The following is a 20,563-nucleotide window of genomic DNA, read 5'->3' on the forward strand; positions in this document are numbered from 1 at the left end:
TTCACGTTTTGGCTATTGTGAATTGTGCTGCTATGAACATTGGGGTGCATATATCTTTCTGAATTATAATTTTGTCCGGGTATATGCCCAGGAGTGGGATTGCTGGATCATATGGTAGTTCTATTTTTAGTCTTCTGAGGAACCTCCACACTGTTTTCCATAGTGGCTGCACCAAATATGGCCATTCTGACTGGTGTGAGGTGGTACCTCATTGTAGTTTTGATTTACATTTCTCTAATAATTAGTGATGTTGAGCATCTTTCCATGTGTCTACTGGCCATCTGTATGTCTTCTTTGGAGAAATATCTTTTAAGGTCTTCTGCCCATTTTTCAATTGGGTTGTTTGGTTTTTTGTCATTGAGTTGTATGAGCTGTTTGTATATTTTGGAGATTAAGCCCTTGCTGGTTGCATCATTTGCATTTTGCCCCTTTTAAAATTCTAGCAATGGTGTCTGATAATTCAGTGTGTTTTTCAGAGCTGGGACCCTGCCATCTCTTTCCATTCTCCCTCCCTGAGAGTGGAATCGCTGTGTTTGACTATGGGTGTGAGCCTCCTGCCTTAGAGACTTTCAGGATTCCAGTTTTCTATGTCACCTTCATGCCAGGCTTGGGATATTTCTTGCTCATAAGGCAGCCCCTTCAGGCAGGTAAATTTGGAGCTGTGCTCCATCTCCCTTCCGCTCTCTATTTTATCTTTGTAGTAGCCCTGTAGTATAGGAGAAACTTACCCTTCCTATTCAAGAAAACAAAGTGAAATTAGAGAGATTAAGAAACTTGTCCAAAATTATCTTGTGAAGGTGTGGCAGGACCTTCAAATCCAAGTCCACTGTATGCATCTGCTAGAATAGTAGCCACATAAAGAAGTCCATATAGGATTTTTTAAAACTTGTCCTCCCTAGAGACTTCCCTGGTGGCCCAGTGGCTAAGACTCCGTGCTCCCAATGCAGGGGGCTCGGGTTCAATCCCTGGTCAGGGAACTAGATCCCACATGCCGCAACTAAGAGCTCGCATGCTGCAATGAAAAGATCCCTCGTGCTGCAACGAAGATCAAAGATCCTGCACGCTGCAGCTAAGCCTCGGCGCAGGCAAATAAGTAAGTAAATAAATAAATAAATAAAAACCCTGTCCCCCCTATATTTAGCAACAATGATGAGAATATTCCATTGGAAGAAAATGAAAGCCAAAGTTTCCAACACTCCTGATTTTCAAAGCATCTGTATTCTTCTTCACTTAGCAAAATAGATTATTGTGATTCTAGGTACCAGGCTGAAATTCTAAGTCCAAATTCTCAATTATTTGGGTCCTCTCATTAGGCAGCCTGAAAGAAGTGAGAATAATGGTGCCAGTGGGAAAGTCAGTCCAAGAGGCACGCTTTGTTGCTCCTCCTGACAGTCCAACTTAAATTCTGTGTCAAGGTGCATTGCTAAAGTTGATGTACCCAAACTACATCAGTTAAGTCTCCTATTGTGTTGATTTCCAATGACACATCCCTGCCAATTAATGAAGGCATTGAAAGGAACAGCCTTATTCCAAGTCATGTGGCAGAAAGGTATCTCTGAGTACAGGTTGGTGGGTAATTGCTATAAATACAGGAACAGTTGAGCCTATCTGGAAGGCCATTTGAATAGACCTATTTGCATGAAGTCCTGGGAGCCTCATGGAAAAGAAATTACTACATCAGAAAAGATAATTAAAGTGGGAAAGGCTTAGTTTGTCATTGTTGGAGGAAATGGTTGATTTCACGTACTGCCTTATATCTCTCACACAGCTCATCTTTCAGCCCAACACACATCCTTTGGTTTAACCTTCATATCTGGATTCTCTTGAGCCCTGGCCAACCAGTGGAACCATAGGAGGACTAATTCTAATTAGGGAGTTTCTTTCTGACTTGGCCTCCACCCATGCGGTTGTCAGAACCCCAGCCTCCTTCTGGACTCTCACTTTTCTGGAAATTACCAGCAAGTTCCTGGAAGGTACTACATGAACTCACAGATGTCCTAAGAAGAATGACTGAGAGGTCTATTGCGTTTAAATCCAAACTCTGCCATTTTCTACCTGTGGGACTTGAGATAAGTTACTTGTAGAGCCTTCATTTCCTAATGGATAATAATGCTGGTATCACCAGTATCCATCTAATAGGCAGAGTATGGGACTTAAAATTAGATACCATACACAAAGCAGTAGATTAGAGCCTAAAAATGGCCATTAAAAATAATTATTATTAGAGAAGTCCTCTTCTCCCATTCTGCAAAGTCTTTTGTAATACTTGGAATTAAGGAACCAAGTGGAGGAGGTGGCTGAGAACATCGCTTCATAAAGTCCCAGAGGATTACTCCCCTTTAAAAGTGTTCCTTATATTGAACATGTGCTCTTTTTAATACTTACAACAGTTTTGCCAAGTAATAATCTACCCTCCTTTTATATTTGAGTTAACTAGATTCTCAGGGAGGTGAAGCCAATGTCCAGAGGGTAAGTGGTGAATGTGAGTTTTGGCTTTCTCCAAAAGCCATACTATCCAAAACACCAGGGGGGGGTCTCTCTGGAGTTAGGACAGGAAACCACTATGCTAAAGCTTACTCTAAGGGTCTTATTTTCCTTGTCAAGATTTTCTAGTTCTAATTAACTAAACTTGTCCATGTATTGTTTTTTTGAATCTCCCTCGTGCCCTTTATGGAAAGAAAGGTGTCATAAATAAATCACTCAGTATATATAATGTATATATGCATATGTATTTACCTCATGATTCATGTTTTCATTGAAAAACCCTTGAATACTGTTAACCACACAGAGAGGTTCAGGAGTTTCACTTCCCGTCTTGTGAACTTGAAGCATGAAGCAGTGGGGTACAGTGGAAAGTGAGCTGCCCAGTGTAGGCTGGAAGCCAAGTTCAGGCCCTGCCACTTTACTCTGTGGCCTAATAAATTTACTTCCTGGAGCTTCAGATTTTACACCAGTAAAATGGTGAAATGACTTCTTAATCTGCTACCTGCCCTGGATCATAAGAGATTCAAATGTGGTTATAATTGTGTGAATATGTTCTAAGTTGTAGGGTAGTACACAAATTTAAGGTATTATTATTAATTTTTCTTCTTTTTTTCTTTTTCTATTCCACCCTTCATCTCTGTTTAATCCATAGAGTTTAAATGGCTGCAAAGAACCTGTCCTAGGCCTAACTTTCCTTTTTCTTCCCCTTATGTTTCTGTCATATCATTTCTTTCCTTTCTTGTCCACCTCACCTGCAATTTTCAGAATTCCCAGCTGGGAGAGGGGACTGATAGGAAGAAGACCAGTGACAGCCTTGGATACAGGAAATATTCCAGTCCTATTTTGATTTTCCTCCTTGGAGTCTTGTATATTTGCTTGAACTAACACACAGATGAAGAATGCATACTTAAATATGAAAAGAAACACACTCACATATAGCCTGGACACACACAAAAATGCATGCCTTCAAGCATACTCAGAATATAACACAGACATTTGTATATAAGGAATCACATACCAACACTAGAGTGAGGACCTAACTCAAACATCTGGAGACATCTATGTCAAATGCAAATATTCCCCTTGCAATATAATCACACTTTCTTCCATGCAGACATGATCACACGAAAAGCAACAGGAACACATAGAGGCATGTGCACAAATATATACATCCACTTTCACTAGCACATGAGACCTATATAAACACACGCAGGCATGTTCAGCAACTCCAACCATGCTCCAACCAAAATGCACTCCGGAACACTCAGTCACAAACACACTCCTAAATGTGGCCATATTTCCAGTTTTTGACAACCATATTTTCCAAGTGTCCTCATTGCCCTTTCTTTGACTGCACCATTCTGGGAAAGCTGGCTGCATGTGCTTTTCAAAGAATTTCCCTTAACATGACCCACAGTAACCTCAAGGACATTACTTTCTCAATGATAATATCTACTCTTTCCTAAATGTGATCATGGAGTGACATCCAACAGGAAACAGCAATGTGTGCTCCCCACCTCGAACCATTTCAAAATCCCCTGAATGATTCAATGGACCATCAAACAATACTCATTTGCTGCAGAAGAAACCTTTGCTGCAACTCCCATCATGCTGTCACCCCAGCTCTATCAGCCCACATGTTTCTGGGGTCATCAAGAAGAGCTGACCTCCTGAGGTCACCCCACCTCCTGCCCTGCCTCTAGCCTGAATTGCTCATGATGAGACCAGGAAGCTGGACTTGTCTCCCTCTATTACAATAAGTGCCACTTTCAACCAAATTATTTTAATGCTTCCTTCATGACAGTCATAAGTTGGTAGGTAATAACTTCAGAATGGCATCAAGTGACAAAGTGACAGAGTATATTTTAATTGCTCAAAAGTTAGTGGTTAAATATGGATCTTTCCAGCATGTCTCTAACAGCCTTATTTATGATATGGGTTTATAGAGAAGACATGAAAATGAGAACTGGATTTATAAAGACAAAAAAAATATCAGGGACTAGTAGTTAATAAATAGAACATGCTAAGGGATAACCAGGATATTTGTGAATTGACTTAAAGTAGGGGGGTGGATCTGAATCTGGAGGCTTTTGAGTCACAAATAGAATTTAAATTATATTCAAAAGAAAAGGGAATAGTGAGCCAAAACCTAGATCAGTTACTACCAAAACCGCTTTGTTCTAACATGGCTATAACACATATAACATGAGATGGTTTCTACTCAAAAGACGAAGGAGAAGAAGTCTGTCCTTTTCTAATCTCACTGAGGCCCAAAATCTCTTAGTTCTAATTCAATTTGACGGGGTAAGAGTTGAGTTGACTTTCCCTGTCCTGGACTCCTTAGCTGAGTTGGTTGAAACATCCACCTGGAAGTTCTATATTTCAGTACAGTGTTTATGCCCTCTACATTGTAAACTCCATGAGATTAGCAGTCCTGTATATTTTGTGCACCACTAAGTCACCAGCCTTTAGCACAATGCTTGGTACGTTGCAGCATTTAATACTTGTTAACTGAACAATCACTGTGTCCAGCTGGGCAAGGAGCACATCAGGAGATTTTCCTCCTCAAGTGGAGGCTGTTGCTTCCTGCTGTCTGCTGTCTGCATCTGCTGTTCCTTCTGGCCTCCATGGTTTACCGTCCAGCAAGGCTTTTCTGAGTCGTCTCCAGAAGATGTGCCGCCCCAGGACACTGTCCTCCCACTCCAGGTAGGTATTCCTGTTGAGAAGGCGATACAGCTCTACCTGCTGCCGCAGCAGGGACTTCTCCAACTTCTGCAGGACTATGAAGATGATGCCAGCACGACTGCTAAGAAACTGCCAGGTCTGGGCAATCTCATACTCAAAGATACACCATCGGCTCTGGATGAAGTGCTGGGACACCACGACAATAACCTTCCGGCTTTTGTAGAAACCTTCCTGGATGATGTTGGCGGCAATGGCTACCCCAGGAATAAAGTCTCTGTAGTGAAGGCAGAGCTGAAAGGGGGGCACCCCCTCCTCCAAGTTCTTTACCAATTCATTCCTCACCCAGTCTTCGTCCTGGCTTGAGTAGATTACAAAAGCATCATAGGTGCTTTCACCTCTGCCATACTTTTTGCAGCCAGCAAGAAGCATTAGGTGGAAATAGAACTTATAGACCAGGACTCCTGCCACAGATACCAAGAGGACGGTGAGAACCCACACACTAATGATCATCTTGTTCATCTGACAAGTGGCATTCCTGAAACTAAGCATGGGCACATCCTGCATATCTAAAGGCTGTGTACACATCATTTGCTCAGCTCCCACCAAGAGCTGCCTCTGGTCCTTGACCCACTGCAGGAAACTCTGGTGTTCACAAACACAAGCAAAGTCATTCTGAGTAAGATTTAACAAAGCAAGGCTCCTTGGCAAATGCTGTAGTTCTTGCTCCTTGGACTCCATGATACGGTTGAAACTGCAGTCCAGAATCTGGAGGGAGTGGAGTGGTTTATAAGGACGTGTATCCAATGACAAGAGTTTGTTGTGACTCATGTTTAGCACCTGAAGTCTAGGGAGGGAGTGAAATGCCATCTGGGATACCTGTTCCAGTTGACACTTAGAGAGGTCCAGGATGATTAAGTTAGTCAGTTCTGTGAAGATATCAGGAAGCAAGTTGTTCTGGAAAGAATTGCCTGCCATTTTCAAGGTTTGGAGGCTGACCAAGCCAACAAAGATGCCATGGAAGACAACTCGGGTGTTGGTATAAGAAATATCAAGGTAACGGAGATTTCTGAGTGATAGGAATACTGAAAAATCGTTGGCCTGTTTCAGATTGGAATGCTGAAAATCCAGATGTTCTAGTTGCTCTAAGCCCAAGAAGTTTGAATTCATAGTAATGACATCATTGAAGCTCAGATCTAAATGCTTCAGTTTGGTTGTCCCAAAATTAGTGTGAGAACAGCAACCCTTGAAACTCAAGTGATTTCTTTTGAGATCTAGAAACTGAAGGTTTGGTAGCTCAAATTCAGTAAAAGTGCTCATACCTTTGTTGTCTATGAAAACAAACTTTTTGAGAGAATTGAGCTTCAATGTGGGAAATTGTTTAAGATTACAGTTAATCAATTCTAAGTGTTGCCATCTGCAATCTTTAGGAAGTGCTTCTAGACTGTCTAAATTCAGACTCAACAGAGAAATCACAGAAACATTTACCAAACAATTAAATACGCTTGTATCATCCTTTGGGAATTCACTGAAGTATGCTATCCGAAACTGTTCGAAGGTCAAATTGCACAGTCCCTCCAGGACAGATCTGTCAAAACTTTTCAAGATCCTTTCATTTTTAAATTCTCCCAAAACCAACCGATTGATTTTTAAACCAGCCAGACCTTGAATACAAATTTTCATTACATGTGTACTATTAAAATTACTTCGCAAAGTCAGTTCATTGAGCTTAATTTCTTTAAAGGTGCCTGGTTCAATAAAGTCTAAAGGGTTCAGGGACAAATCTAAAGAGAGGTTGAGTAGGGGCATTTGCTGTAGAACCTTCAAGTCTTCGTGATAAATATTTTGGATTTTGTTATTAGAAAGATCCAAGTGCTCCAGGTTGGGCAGGTTAGAAAAATATTCAGGAAACTTGAAGGAATGGATAAGATTGTGAGCCACGTTAAGCTCCTTCAAGGTTTTGAGATGCCCAATGGGGAAGTCCTCTAGAGATGCTAGGTTTGTCTCCACAGCTACCAGCTTCTGTAAACTTGATAGCCCAGAAAAGGCTCCCAGGGCTAAACTCTGTATAGGGTTTCCTGTCAATATCAAGGTGGAGAGGTGGTTTAGGCCCTGATATGCATCATCTTCAATCATCTGAATTTCACATCTACAAGGAAAAGAGACACAGATTACATAATATTTCTGCCAAATAAAAAAAACAAAATGAAATATCAACACAGTCATCTAGGTCTTCACACAGATATGACATGACATATTATGATGCATAGGCAAAAGTATCAAGCAAGGCAGATGAAGCAAAGAAGAAACCCCACAAATTTGGTACTATCGTACTGACCCCCATGACAATCTCTTTTTATCACACTAGGCACACATGCTAAGCAGAGGCAGCCCATCCAACAGAGGGAAATCAGTTAAAGATCATTGACTGGGGCACGTGAAGACTGAACCTTAGATCAACTTTAGCCATTTCCTGACACACATAATTGTGATTATATATCTGATTGGTACAGAAGAGGCAGATAGCTGTTAGTTGTTAGGCATGATAAATGACTAGTGAATGTCAATTTCAAAGGTATAAAAAATTACACCGAAGTGTCACAGATATCCTTAATGTTCATGAAAAGTTCTCCATATAGGGCTTATTGCTTAATATTAATCAGAGTATTAAGGTGAAGAGAATATTTAACTTGGAAGCAGGAGATGTGAACATGAATCTCTGGTCTGCTGTCAACAAGGCATGTGCATGTATATGAATCCCTTAAACTCTCCAAGCCTCAATTTCCTCATCTACAAAAAGAAAAAAAATGTATCAATAGATTTCCGTAGGAAAAAAGGGCTGCCTGGTCTATCACAAAGCATCCTTAGAAGATAAGTGGAGTTACTGTGTATGAAGAACACTGTGAAGCAACATGAAAAGTCAGAGTATCTATTGCACTGTAATCTGTCCTTGCCCTAATCCAGAATCTCCTCCTGGCTAACGAGGAGGGGGAGCTAGCCTCTCTCCAAGCACATATTTAAAGCCTCTGAGGGTAGTTCCCTGGGTATGTGTTGCGTCGAAAGTGAATTATAAGGGACATTGATGAGAAACTTTTGTTTAAAAAAAAGTGTTGGTCTGTCTACCTCAATTCAGTATATTTCTTGACAAAATTCTTATTCAGAAAACTGAAATTTATAAACTAGTGGAATGCTATAATAGTATTTTATGCTTATAAAGTCTACTTTACAAGGTTTTTAATACATATAGCGTGTTAACATTTAGTATCACAGTTAACCCTATGGGGTAAGGTTCACCATTTATGTTTCACAGATTTGAAAACTGAGACTCAAGTCACACAAAGTGACATGCCTCAGGCCACATGGCAGTATATGTTGGAGGAGGACCCAACTCAAGTCTTCTGACCTCCATAAGGCTCTATGTCACTGCCTTCAAAATGCTTGATCCCCCCTTTGTTGTAGTCTATCAATATCCAAGTTAGAGTATAAAACATAAGATGATCATTCTTCTGCAGAAACATCTACTATCCTCTTATCCTTTATTAAGAGTTTCTATAATAAAATGTCATACATAAAATGTTTCTCCATTTTTCACAAATCCTTATAGAGATTATAGTCCATTATCTATTACATTTCTAAATAAGGTCCCTGATGATGAAAATGATTTTAGGATTCAGTTCCCCCCAAAACGATGATAATAACTTCACCTGTTCTAATGAATGATATACTTCCCTGTATCAGAAAAATAAAACGTTAGTCACTGTTCTTTCTCACAGCAGATGTTTTCCTTTGATCTTGTTATCTTTCTCTTTGGGTTACTTGTATCTTTCTAATTCCTTATCCTCTACCCCACTTCCAATATTCTAGACATTATTTGAATCCCACTCAGTTCATGAACTCTATATTGATTATTCACTTCATAGAAGGCCCCTTTTCTGTACAACACAATGTCTTGCCTCTAGTTAGCAAATAACTTGTCACCTCCTCTTATATATTACTATCCTTATTATCTCAGGTTCAAAATCCAAAATCAGAATCGTGTAGCATGTGTTGAATGTCTACTATGCTGAGCACCATGCTCAGGATTTAAACATATCAATTCTTTCAAGTGGATATGCCCTCCTTCATAGCTAGGGTTGTATGTTGTGTATCAACATACTCGTTTCCTAGCAGAGTGAACAACATATAGCAAGTAGTCAATAAATATCTGCTGATGAAAGAGTTTGAGTCAATATACTCCCCTAACTTAAAAGAAAATCAAAGATAGAATTGTCCTTAGAGACTGTCTCATCCAGCTGCTCATTTCACAAATAAGAAAGCTGAGACCTGGAGAAGGGAGGTGGCTTGCCCAAAGTTATATAGCAAGTAAGATGTCTGTTGAATGAATAAATAGGTGAATGAAAATGAGACTTCATTAGTCAGGCTTTCTCACTTAAGAATGAAATGATAAAACAATGAACATTTCTCCATGTACAATGGTAAAACTCATACATTACCTGGATAAATCCAACATCTGCAGTTCTGGGAAGTTGGAGAAGCTATGGCTGTTTAAATGACTCAGGTGGTTAAAGCTCAGGTCCAGTATCTTGGTCGATGTGGGGATGTTGTCAGGGATTTTGTAGAGATTCAGCTCCATGCATTGGTAACTAATGTTAGGAACCACCTGAAATGATCAGACATTAGATGCAGTGTCTTGCTGCATGCATCTTACCAGACCTCCCAGCAACTGTCCTCTCCTAGGCCAGAGCCTGGGATGCCACTGGGACAAGCACAGGGGCCAGTCAGCTGTCTGTCATCCATCCATCCATCCAGTCGTGCATCCACCCAATCATCTGTTCATCCATCCACCCATCCATTCATTTATTCACTCACTTCATTCTTATAAAATGTCTTACTCTAGATTAGGAAGGGAAAAGTACCTACCCGTTGTTTAACCTCTACTATCACAATGGCAGCATTTAACGAGAAGCAATGGAGTCAAGTGGTGAAGAGCTGAAGCTGTAGAGTCCAAAAGCTCTGGGTTTCACCCTATCTCTTCCCTGTGATTTGCAACAAGGGATTTTGTTGTTGTTGTTCTTTTTTATTAATTAATTAATTAATTTATTTATTTATTTATTTATTTTGGGCTGTGTTGGGTCTTCGTTGCGGTGCGCGGGCTTCTCATTGCGGTGGCTTCTCTTGTTGCAGAGAACAGGCTCTAGGTGCACAGGCTTCGGTAGTTGTGACACGCAGGCTCAGTAGTTGTGGCTTGCGGGCTTAGTTACTCCACGGCATGTGGGATCTCCCCGAGCCAGGGATGGAACCCATGTCCCCTGCATTGGCAGGCAGATTCTTAAGCACTGTGCCACCAGGGAAGTCCCATTGTTGTTGTTTTTCTAAATACACCTCTTGTTGTATACAAGCTTAGGGAGACTGCAAGTCAGGTGTCCAGACCTTCCTTAGTCATAGCCCAAGTTTTGCCAATTGTATTCTTTCCCTTGGATCAATGACCTTTGAGCAGATGAGATAGAAATGGGGACAAATCTTTGAAAATGGGGACAAATCTTTGAAGTGCATAGACTCCAGTGGTGGAACCTAGTGAATAAGGTCAAGCGCTTGATGCTGTCTTGGTTCCTCTGCTGATTTCTATCATACTTAGCCAAATTCTTTGTAAGCCTCGTTCTCTAAACTCCCATTTAATTTCCTAATTCTCTGATTCTTCAACAAAATTCCTTGCTTAAGCCAGCTAATTTTGGTTTTCAGTTTAAAACCAGTAGAATCTTTTAAAAGGATTAATGAGATAAGGTATTAAATAGATTATCTCAAAGCCTATTACAGTGTAAATGATCAATAAATGTTAGCATGTATTATTATTGGCTATTATTAATTCCCCACTATATGCAGGCTTGTTTCTTATATGTTACATGTTTGAGTTTAATCTTCAAATAAACCTTTTTAAGAAGAATTATTCAGTGAGATGAAGTAACGTGTAACCTCTCACAGGCCATAGTGCAGCTCTTTGCTTTATTCACTTGTATCCTGAAATGGTATTCCTCACAGAATCCTCACAGCCCATACCGTCTAATAGAGGATGGTGCCAGGCATCATCCCTTACCCTCTTTTATCCTCCTTCACAGGAGTCATCACTATCTAACATTATGCCTTCTATGTGATTGTTCCATACGTACTGTTTGTTTCCCTCACTAGATCGTAAGCTTTGAGACTCTAGCTCTCTGTCTCCAACACTCAGAATGCTGCCCGGAAAATGGTTAATGCTCAATAAATATTTGTTGAACAAATGAATTGATAACTGATTACATGGACGTTTATTCAAATCCCAGTTGAAGGCATTTTCTGTTAAGTGCTGTGGGCAGCACAAAGACCAATGTGATAAGGCTCCAGACCTCAGTGAGCTCACAGTCTAGAGTAAGAGTTATGATAGGAGCACAACTCATTCCTGAAAAGGGTCTTAAACCAGGCTTGGCAAGTATTCCCTTTGGTTCAGAAAAGGTAGAGATCAATCCTGGATCCAGGGATTGTAGATTGTAGAAGGCTTCCAAGAAAGAGAATATTTCCAGGTGGGTCTGGAAGGATAAGTGAGATTTGGATATGGAAAGAAGAAGAATGAGGGAAGAGGCTGAGTACACAGGGGTAGAAAACTAGCTCAGATTAGCTGGTGTGTGGCAGGAGTGGTGAAACCTAAGCCAGAGGGGAAGCCAGAGCCAGATCAGGAGGGCCTCATCCTGTGGCAATACTTTTAATCACTTAACACGTATAAATTGAACAACTGCATGTGCCAGGCACTGGGATAAAGTGATAAATAAAACCAGCAATGATCTTGCCCTCTTACAGATTCCATTTCAACAGAAAGACCAACAGTGAACAATATATATATATATATATATATATATATATATATATATTCACAACACTATATGTATTTTATATATATAGTATATATATGTATACCCAATGATGTGATATAAAAAAATAAAGCAGCATAGGAGATTAGAGTCAAATATAGGGAGTGGGGAGCTCTACATGAGGCAATCAAGGAAGACTTCCCAGAGGAGGTGACATTTAAGCAGAAATTTGAATGAAGTGAGGGATTAAGCTATGAAAATATCTAGGGCTGCACTGTCCAATATGGTAGCCACCAGCCACACACGGCTGTTGAGTATGAGAAATGTGGATAGTTTAAATATGATAAATGTAAAATATATACAAATCTCAAGGACTTAGTACCAAAGAAAGAATGTAAACTATCTTGTTAACAGTCTAGTATATATTACATTTTGCAATAATATTTCGAATATACTGACTTAAATAAAAAATATTATTAAAGTTAAATTCACCTGTTTGTTTTTATTTTTTTAACTACTAGAACATAGTTTAAAACATAGTTTTAAATTCAGTCAGTTAAAATTAAGTTAAGTTGGTTAAATATTTAGTTAAATTTAGTTTATTAAATGTATCATTTAAATTTAAATAATATCATGTGATCCATTGAGCAGCACTGATCTAGGGGTAAAGCATTCTAGCTAGAGGAACTAGCCAGTGCAAAGGCCCCATGGTAGGAAAAGGTCCTAATAGCAATGGAGAGTTATTAAAAGTTTTTAAGGACAGTAATTTGTTAGATCTGAACCTCAGGAAAAACAACAACAATGACAAATAAACAGCAGACGAAAATGAGCAGATTAGATTAAAGGAAGGGGGCAAGGGTAAGGGGTCAGGAGATGAGTCACTGCCCAAGACTCAAGGCCGGGGGAACTGAGGATCTGCCCTAGGGTGGCACTGAGGTGATGGGCAGGGTTGGACAAGTTTCAGAAACTGAGAGCATTTGGGGCATGGGAAATGGGAGGAGCCAGGAGTGGCTGTAATTGTATCCTGGGGTGACCATGATTGGAGGATCCATACCCACTAACTGAACAGCAGGAGAGACACAGGGAGGAGGACGATGAGTAGGGAATGGGGGGACAGAGGACGTGGAAATAACAAACTTGTCTTTGTTCCGTATTAAAGTACACAATTTCCCCCATGTCCTCAATGTCAGGAATGCTGGTTATGCTTTTCTTGAATTTCTGCCACACCCTAAATCCTAGGGCATTCTTCTGGCTGCTTGGTTCTGCCTTGGGCTTTCCAAAGCAATTGTAAGTCCATGCAGGGGAAAAACAAAGGAGATCCTTCATGAATGAGATTACAAACCAGCTGGTTGGTGTTTCACAAAGAAAGAAAGCATTGGGCTTCTGTGGTGGTGCAGTGGTTGAGAAACCGCCTTTCAGTGCAGGGGACACGGGTTCGATCCCTGGTCCAGGAAGATCCCACATGCCGTGGAGCAACTACTGCGCCACAACTACTGAGCCTGAGCTCTAGAGCCCGCGAGCCACAACTACTGAGCCCATGTGCCACAGCCACTGAAGCCTGCGCGCCTAGGGCCCGTGCTCCTCAACAAGAGAAGTCACTGCAATGAGAAGCCCCACGCACCGCAACAAAGAGTAGCCCCCACTCGCCACAACCAGAGAAAAACCCGCGCGCAGCAAAGAAGACCCAACGCAGCCAGAAACAATAAATAAATAAAATAAAATAATAAAATAAATAAATTTATTTACAAAAAAAGAAAGAAAGCATTGCCTTAGCTGATATTTTGCATCTTTCCCTGTCTCTTTTTCTTCTCTCTTCATCACTCTTTCTCTATCTTTCTCTGTATCTGCCCTTTTCTTTTCCAACTCCTTTTGTTTTCATTTTTTGGACAGAACTATGACTAGATTCAGAAGTCTGAAGTCCATTTAGAAAGTTCTTTCTATTAAGAGACCAAAAATATCTTCTTCCTAAGATCGAAAGGGGCAAAGCAACAGCTTGAAACAGAGTGTACAAACCACCAGCGTTAAGCAATGACAGGAAGCAGGCTTCTTACAACTTTCTATTAAAGCCTATAATCCTTTTATCGATGTGAAAACTAGTCTCAGAGAGGTTTAATAAAACAGCCCAAAAGTGAAAGAAGAGTGATTTTTTTTTGTTTGTTTGTTTGTTTTTGTTTGCGGTACGCGGGCCTCCCACCGCCGTGGCCTCTCCCGTTGCGGAACACAGGCTCCGGACGCGCAGGCTCAGTGACCATGGCTCACGGGCCCAGCCGCTCCGCGGCATGTGGGATCCTCCCGGACCGGGGCACGAACCCACGTCCCCTGCAACGGCAGGCGGACCCCCAACCACTGCGCCACCAGGGAAGCCCCAAGAAGAGTGATTTTAAGCAGGTCTCTCTGACCTGAAGTCCCTTAGGAGCACTTTACCTCCTAAATGGGATATGACCCTATGGCTGTTTGTTAATGTCCTATAGCCATGAATCATTTGGTCCCTGTGGTTTCTTAAGTTTTTAAGGTAATTTGATGTCTGTTTGCAATTGAAACTGACTGGGACCCGTCATGGGAAACTGAGCTGAGAGCAGTTTTTTAGAAGCAAGCCAAAGCTCCAGGAAGCCGAACTGACTCCAGCCACGTACCTGTACACAAGGGTCCCAGCTCTCCGACCTCAGGCAGAAGAGGAAGGCCATGGCTAGGATCAGAGCCGCAGCCAGGCGGGTGCGAGGCATCATCCTGGCATTTTCTGTGACCAAAAGTGGCCTTCTGAAGACATGACGCTCTGTGTGTGCCGGTCAAGGCAGCCTCCGAGGCACCGTGCTGTCTTCTCGTCCCTGCTCGGTGCCCCAGGGCACTGACTGTATTCAAAGCAGTGCTGGGTTAAGAGAGGAGAGGAAGTGAGAGTGGCGACCTTCGCATATCCTGGACTTCTGTTTCTCTAATATTTATCTCCTCTGTCACTGGAGGGGAAGTTAGAAGAAGAGGAAAATGTCTGCAGACCAGGGGCTGGAGTAACAACAAGAGGAAGCTGGCTGCTATCCCAGGAGGTCATCTGACCTCAGGATTAGTGAGTTTAGGAAAGTAGTCCGACTGGTCACAAAGCATGTGTGACTAACTACCTAGGACGGTGGCTTCCCACTTTCGTTTTAGTAGTGGAAACTTACTGTCTGTATCAATTTCCTAGGCCACTATAACAAAAACCACAGACTAGGTGGCTTAAACAACAGACATTTATTTTCTCACAAAGTTCGGGAGGCTAGGAGTCTGAATTCAGAGGGGTCAGCAGGGTTGATTTCTTCTCAGGCTCTTTCCTTGGCTTGTAGATGGCCGTCTTCCCCCCTGTGCCTTCACGTGGGCTTTCCTCTGTGTGTGACTGTGTCCTAAGTTCCTCTTCTTATAAGGAAATCAGTCAGTCAAACTGGATGAGAGCCCACCCTAATCCATTATCTCATCACCTCATTTTACCTCAATTGCCTTTTTAAAGACCCAGTCTCAAAATACAGTCACATTCTGAGGTACTGGGGTGAAAACTCCAACCTATAAATTTTGGTGGGGGACACTATTTAGCCCACGGCACTGTCCAATTTTATGAAATCAAGATTCATAAAAGGTAAGCCCACATTTATGAAACACTGAAAATAATGCTCCAGTGAAACACATTTTGAAAAGTACAGGAATATTGGGAAAAGATTGGGATGAAAAATCAAATATACCGAAATTCAAATCCAGCCTAGGTGATTTATGGTCTTGTAGCATTGGTCAAGTCACTTAAACTATGGAGACTTAATTTCTGGTCTGTAAAATGGGCTAATAGTTCTAATCACAGCAGAAGTTCACATTTATGAAATTTCATAAATATAAAGCCACGTGATGCAAGCCACTAAGCATTAGTTTTCTGGTCTTTAAAGTGGAGATAATCACATTTGTCTTGCATAACTGAATTAAGTTAATTTACATAAAATGCCTAGTCTAGTGCATGGTTCATCAGGATATTCCATAAATTGGTAGCTATTAAGGTGATTAAAAATATGAATGTAATGAGGATAATAATTCAAAGTACTGTTATGGGATTAAATAAGATGGCATTTGTAAAGCTTTGAGGACAGAGAGTGTCTAGGGTGTAAGAAGTGCAGTGTAAGTTTCTGTTAAATAAGAACGTAGGTTAAAATGGGGATGTTATTGGTACTGTATCCTAAATAGTTCTACCAAGATGTCCCCCAGGCACCTCAAATCCAACACGTCTAGAATCAAGCTGTGAGGAAGCATGTCATAGGGGACGGAGCACAAACTCTTGCAGACTTCTTCAACAACACTGCTGTAAAATTAAGCTAAAAAGAGTCCCCCTGTCAAAGTGTTGCTTTAATGATTGATTGAGACTATGTAAAGGTCTTAAAGCAGTACCTGGCACACAGCAGGTGCTCAATAAAGTTTAGTTCCCTTGAAAGTTAACAGCATTTTACTTCCATAGTCATCCAAAATGGAAATCTTTTTGACTTCATTTCTCTCATCAAATGTATATTAACTATATTTTCATATTTTCTGTATTCTTGATGCTCTGGTATTGGTGGCCTTGCTGATGAAGATAGACTGGGCTAGTCAGTTCTTAGAGATTGCAAATGATTTGCCCTGGAGCATATTTTCACATGCAAACTAACCAAACCAGAGCCCATGCTCTGAAACACCTCCTCTATCTGGCTTTTATACAGTAAGTCCCCTGAATATGAACCTTCAAGTTGTGAACTTTCAAAGGTGCAAATGTGAGTTTGCACGTCCAGTCACGTAAATTAGTTCACGTGTCTGGCGTACATTGTCACGTGCGTGCATCCTCTGCAAGTGGTTGTGCTTTTGTGTACTTTACTGTACAGTACGGTATAGAGTACAGTAGTACAGTATCTTTATTTCAAGCTAGATCTGCGAGAGGACAACTTCATTGAACTCCTTGCTGTGCAACACGAGGAGCTTACTAATGAAGAACTGATGGAATTGGAGGCCCAGAGAAAGGACGAAGAGAGACAGGAGGAAGAAGTAACTGAAGAACCAAAGAGATTCACAACGCAGGAAATGGCAAAGGGATTTTTTTATTCGAGGAGGCACTGTTAGTATTTAAGGCACAGGACCCAAACATAGAATGGTACATAAAGATTGTAGCAGCAGCCATTCAGAATGTAATCCAGTGCTACCATGTCATCTGTGACGAGAAGAAAAGAGCTACTACCCAGACATCACTGGATTGTTTTTCAAGGGGGTCGATAGTATTGAATCCAGCAAGGAACCAGAACCTGTGCCATCAGCGTCAGGTGTGAGTGAAATTGCAGCTTGCCCTCCATCTCCTGTTGCTGAAGATCCTTCAGCTCTACCCTCTCCCACCCCTTCTCCATCCTCCAGTCAGTAACTCTTCTTGCCTGTTCACTCGATGCCAGCCCCTGGATGCCAGCTGTTGTACTGTACTACTGTACTTTTCAAGGTACCATACTGTAAGATTAAAAGTGTTTTCTTTTTGTTTGTTTTTTGTGTATTATTTGTGTGAAAAGTATTATAAACCTATTACAGTATAGTACTGTATAGCCAATTGTGTTAGTTGGGTACCTAGGCTAACTTTATTGGACTTAGGAACAAATTGGACTTTAGAACGTGATCAAATGGAACTCATTTCTGAGTAGGGGACTTACTGTAATATAGAAGGCAATGTTCTTCTGCTTTAATCATCACAGGGCCAGGTACCAGACAACTAGAGAAAGCCCGTATACCCCAGAGCCTGCTGACCTTGAAGTATCCAATCCTAAGCCTGCTCACCCTGCTTTTTCTTGCCTTTCCCACAGAAGCCATAACAAAGGCCCCTGCTCACGCCTTCCCCTTGCTCCTTCTGCCTCCTGATGGACTCTGGTGCTTCCCCATGTGGCTCCTCAGGGTGTCACATGACCCCTCCTCTTGGGAACTGTGAGTAACAAACTATCTTTTCAATGGCAATTGTCTCCTGATCTGTCGGTCTCACAACACCTGCATAATAATAAAATCAGCATTTTAAAACAAAACATTCCACCAAGTTCTAGAGATTTTTATCTGTAAAATAATTCTAAAACATCAGTCTTCATTTCTGTTAGTATGACCGTTGAACACATCCCTTGGCCTCGAGTATTGCAATGCACTGCTCAAGGGTCTTCCAGGGTCCAGACACACTTCTTCCAAAGTCTCAACTCTTGTTATCCATCCTTTATCCCCAAATCAAAGCAATCTTCCTAAAATGCAAATAAAACTATCTCATGCCATGTCAATAATATTCTGAGGCTGTGTATTGCCTAGACCCCAAGCATCTTGGCCTAGCCCCCACTACACACACACACACACACACACACACACACACACACACACACACACACACACACACAGTCACTGAAGTGTTCAGCTCCACAGCACCAATTCTATTCTACACTATGGAAGGGGAACACAAATCTGTGTTGATTAGGGGGTTATCAGTGCCACAACCTTAGCATCCTGTAATATCCATTTTATGATGACTATAAGAAAGTAACAAGAGTGAACAATCACAACATAGCCTGGCTCAGGGAAGAAAGCCCCTCACAGTTTGGCATACCTAAGAACCAAACCTGATTCCATTCAACAATTCTAAGTTTCACATTTTTTCATACGTTAACACTTGTCAAATCAGAACGTGTCTCATAATTGACAACATATTACACTTATCATTGGCAGAGTTTTTATTTTTCTTTCCTGGTGACAAATAAGGTAATGGTACATCTAACAATCAATGGTACCTTATATTCAATGAGGAACAGTTTGTCAATAAGAAGACAAAAACAAACAAACAAAAAACCCACAAGCTCCGTTCAAATAAATAAAGCAAATAAATAAAACAAATGGTTGGAGAATAAAGAGATTTGTTTCTTAAGTACTCCTTAGAACATGTGCTAGAGTAATGGGCATTTTGCATCTACAAAGAAAAATAGAGTACTCAATGTTTCCTAAACTTTTTGACCCACGGTGAATCTCTTTTATCCTTGGATACCCATTACCAGGCCTGTATCCATTAGCATGCTGTGGAACCATGCTCCTGTGATCCGTAGTATAGAAAATGCTCCTCTTAAGCAGAATCATGAAGGATATTCTCCTGGCACCCAGCGACCCAATCCCTCTCTCTAGGGCTGGGTCATCACATGACGTACTGCCCTGTACTTTTCGTCCAAATACCCCTCCTGCTAGCGGTGAGTGAGTGCACCCCACAGGGACTATTAAGGTAAACAGCCTAAGTAGTGCCTACTCCTCCCCAGCCTGAAATGTCTATGGCACTTCTGTGTTATTTTAAAAATTACTTTGAATTTTCTCTCTCTGTATTGTTTGTCTCTACCAGTAGACCATAAACTCCATGAGGGTAGAAGCTTTGTCCAGTTTCATATATACTGAATGCATGGGTATATACTCAGTAAGTAATTAATGAATGGATCAATGAACAATATATCTGAATTTGTTCTTAATATGCAGCTAGTATTTTAGAGTATTTGTCCCTTTCCAGTAATGTGATTCTCTTATAATATGTTCAGTGATTATTCTGGGGCTTTCTTACTATTCTCATACTTTTAAATACTTGTTCTTTATACTTTTATTATGGTTATACTTTTCTACTCCCTAATATTCCCTGAGGGTACATGTGCCCCAGTTTAAGCAACACAGAATAATAGAGTCACAGCAAGTAGGTTGGGATAGAAGTCCTTATTGCATTAAACACCGTGCCTTGTCTTGGGTTAGAAAAATCTTCTTTGTCTCTTTGAGTGATGAACCTGAGGCAGAGGCTGGTTGATTATGAACAAGAGAGTCTTTCCTCTTTGTTCTGTCTCTGTACTCCTCCAAATCATTCAGTGGATCTCTGCTTGTCCATCCAGACCCTGGAAAGGTATGGTGTAATATATAGAAGGCTATATTTTAAAATATTTAATTATTCTGTTTACTTTCTGGCATCATCATTTCTTTGTATGTGACTTACCTTTAACTTTGCCGAGTTTCCTTAACTGTGTAATGGAAATAACACTGTGGCCTAATCAATAATATTGTTTGAGGGTTAAATGAGATAGTATATGTGGATGTACTTGTAAATGTTACAGCTCTACACAAATATTGACTACCATTCACTCATTCAGTCATTCACCCAATATGTAGTAAATGCTTAACATCTGCCAGGCACTGTTCTAGGCACTAGGATACATCAGTGAATAAAACAGACACCCCTGCTTGCATGGAGCTCATGTTCTAATGAGGAGAGAGCCAAGAGCAATTATAAATAAGTATGTTACACAGTATGTTAGAGGATGTTAAGATCTATGGGTGGAAAATTAAAAGAGTAAGTGGTAAAATTCAATGAAGAGGTAAGGGTACTGAAGTTTTAAATAGGGCAGTCAGTATGGGCCTCCTTGAGAAAGACATTTCGAGCAGAGTCCTAAAGGAGTTGCTAGCCATGCAGGTATCTGGGAGAACATTGGGAGCAATTTTGCCCCTAGGGGACATTTGGCAATGTTTGAAGACATTTTTGTTGTCACAACTTGGGAGCAGTAAGTGTT

At 40.9% G+C, this 20,563-nt stretch overlaps 1 protein-coding gene across 1 annotated transcript; it reads right to left on the reverse strand.

Moving 5' to 3' along the window:
• Positions 1-4,327: 4,327 nt before the first annotated feature.
• TLR4 (toll like receptor 4) lies at positions 4,328-15,163 on the reverse strand. The gene is made up of 3 exons (XM_007449712.1): positions 14,639-15,163; positions 9,660-9,826; positions 4,328-7,315 (listed from the first exon to the last, which is right to left on the reverse strand). Exons 1-3 carry the CDS (start codon positions 14,729-14,731, stop codon positions 5,050-5,052), a joined length of 2,526 nt encoding a protein of 841 aa, XP_007449774.1. The 5' UTR covers positions 14,732-15,163; the 3' UTR covers positions 4,328-5,049.
• Between the last annotated feature and the right edge of the window lie 5,400 nt (positions 15,164-20,563).

Source organism: Lipotes vexillifer, unplaced genomic scaffold (assembly GCF_000442215.2).
Source record: "Lipotes vexillifer unplaced genomic scaffold, Lipotes_vexillifer_v1.1 scaffold230, whole genome shotgun sequence".
Classification (NCBI taxonomy): domain Eukaryota; kingdom Metazoa; phylum Chordata; class Mammalia; order Artiodactyla; family Lipotidae; genus Lipotes; species Lipotes vexillifer.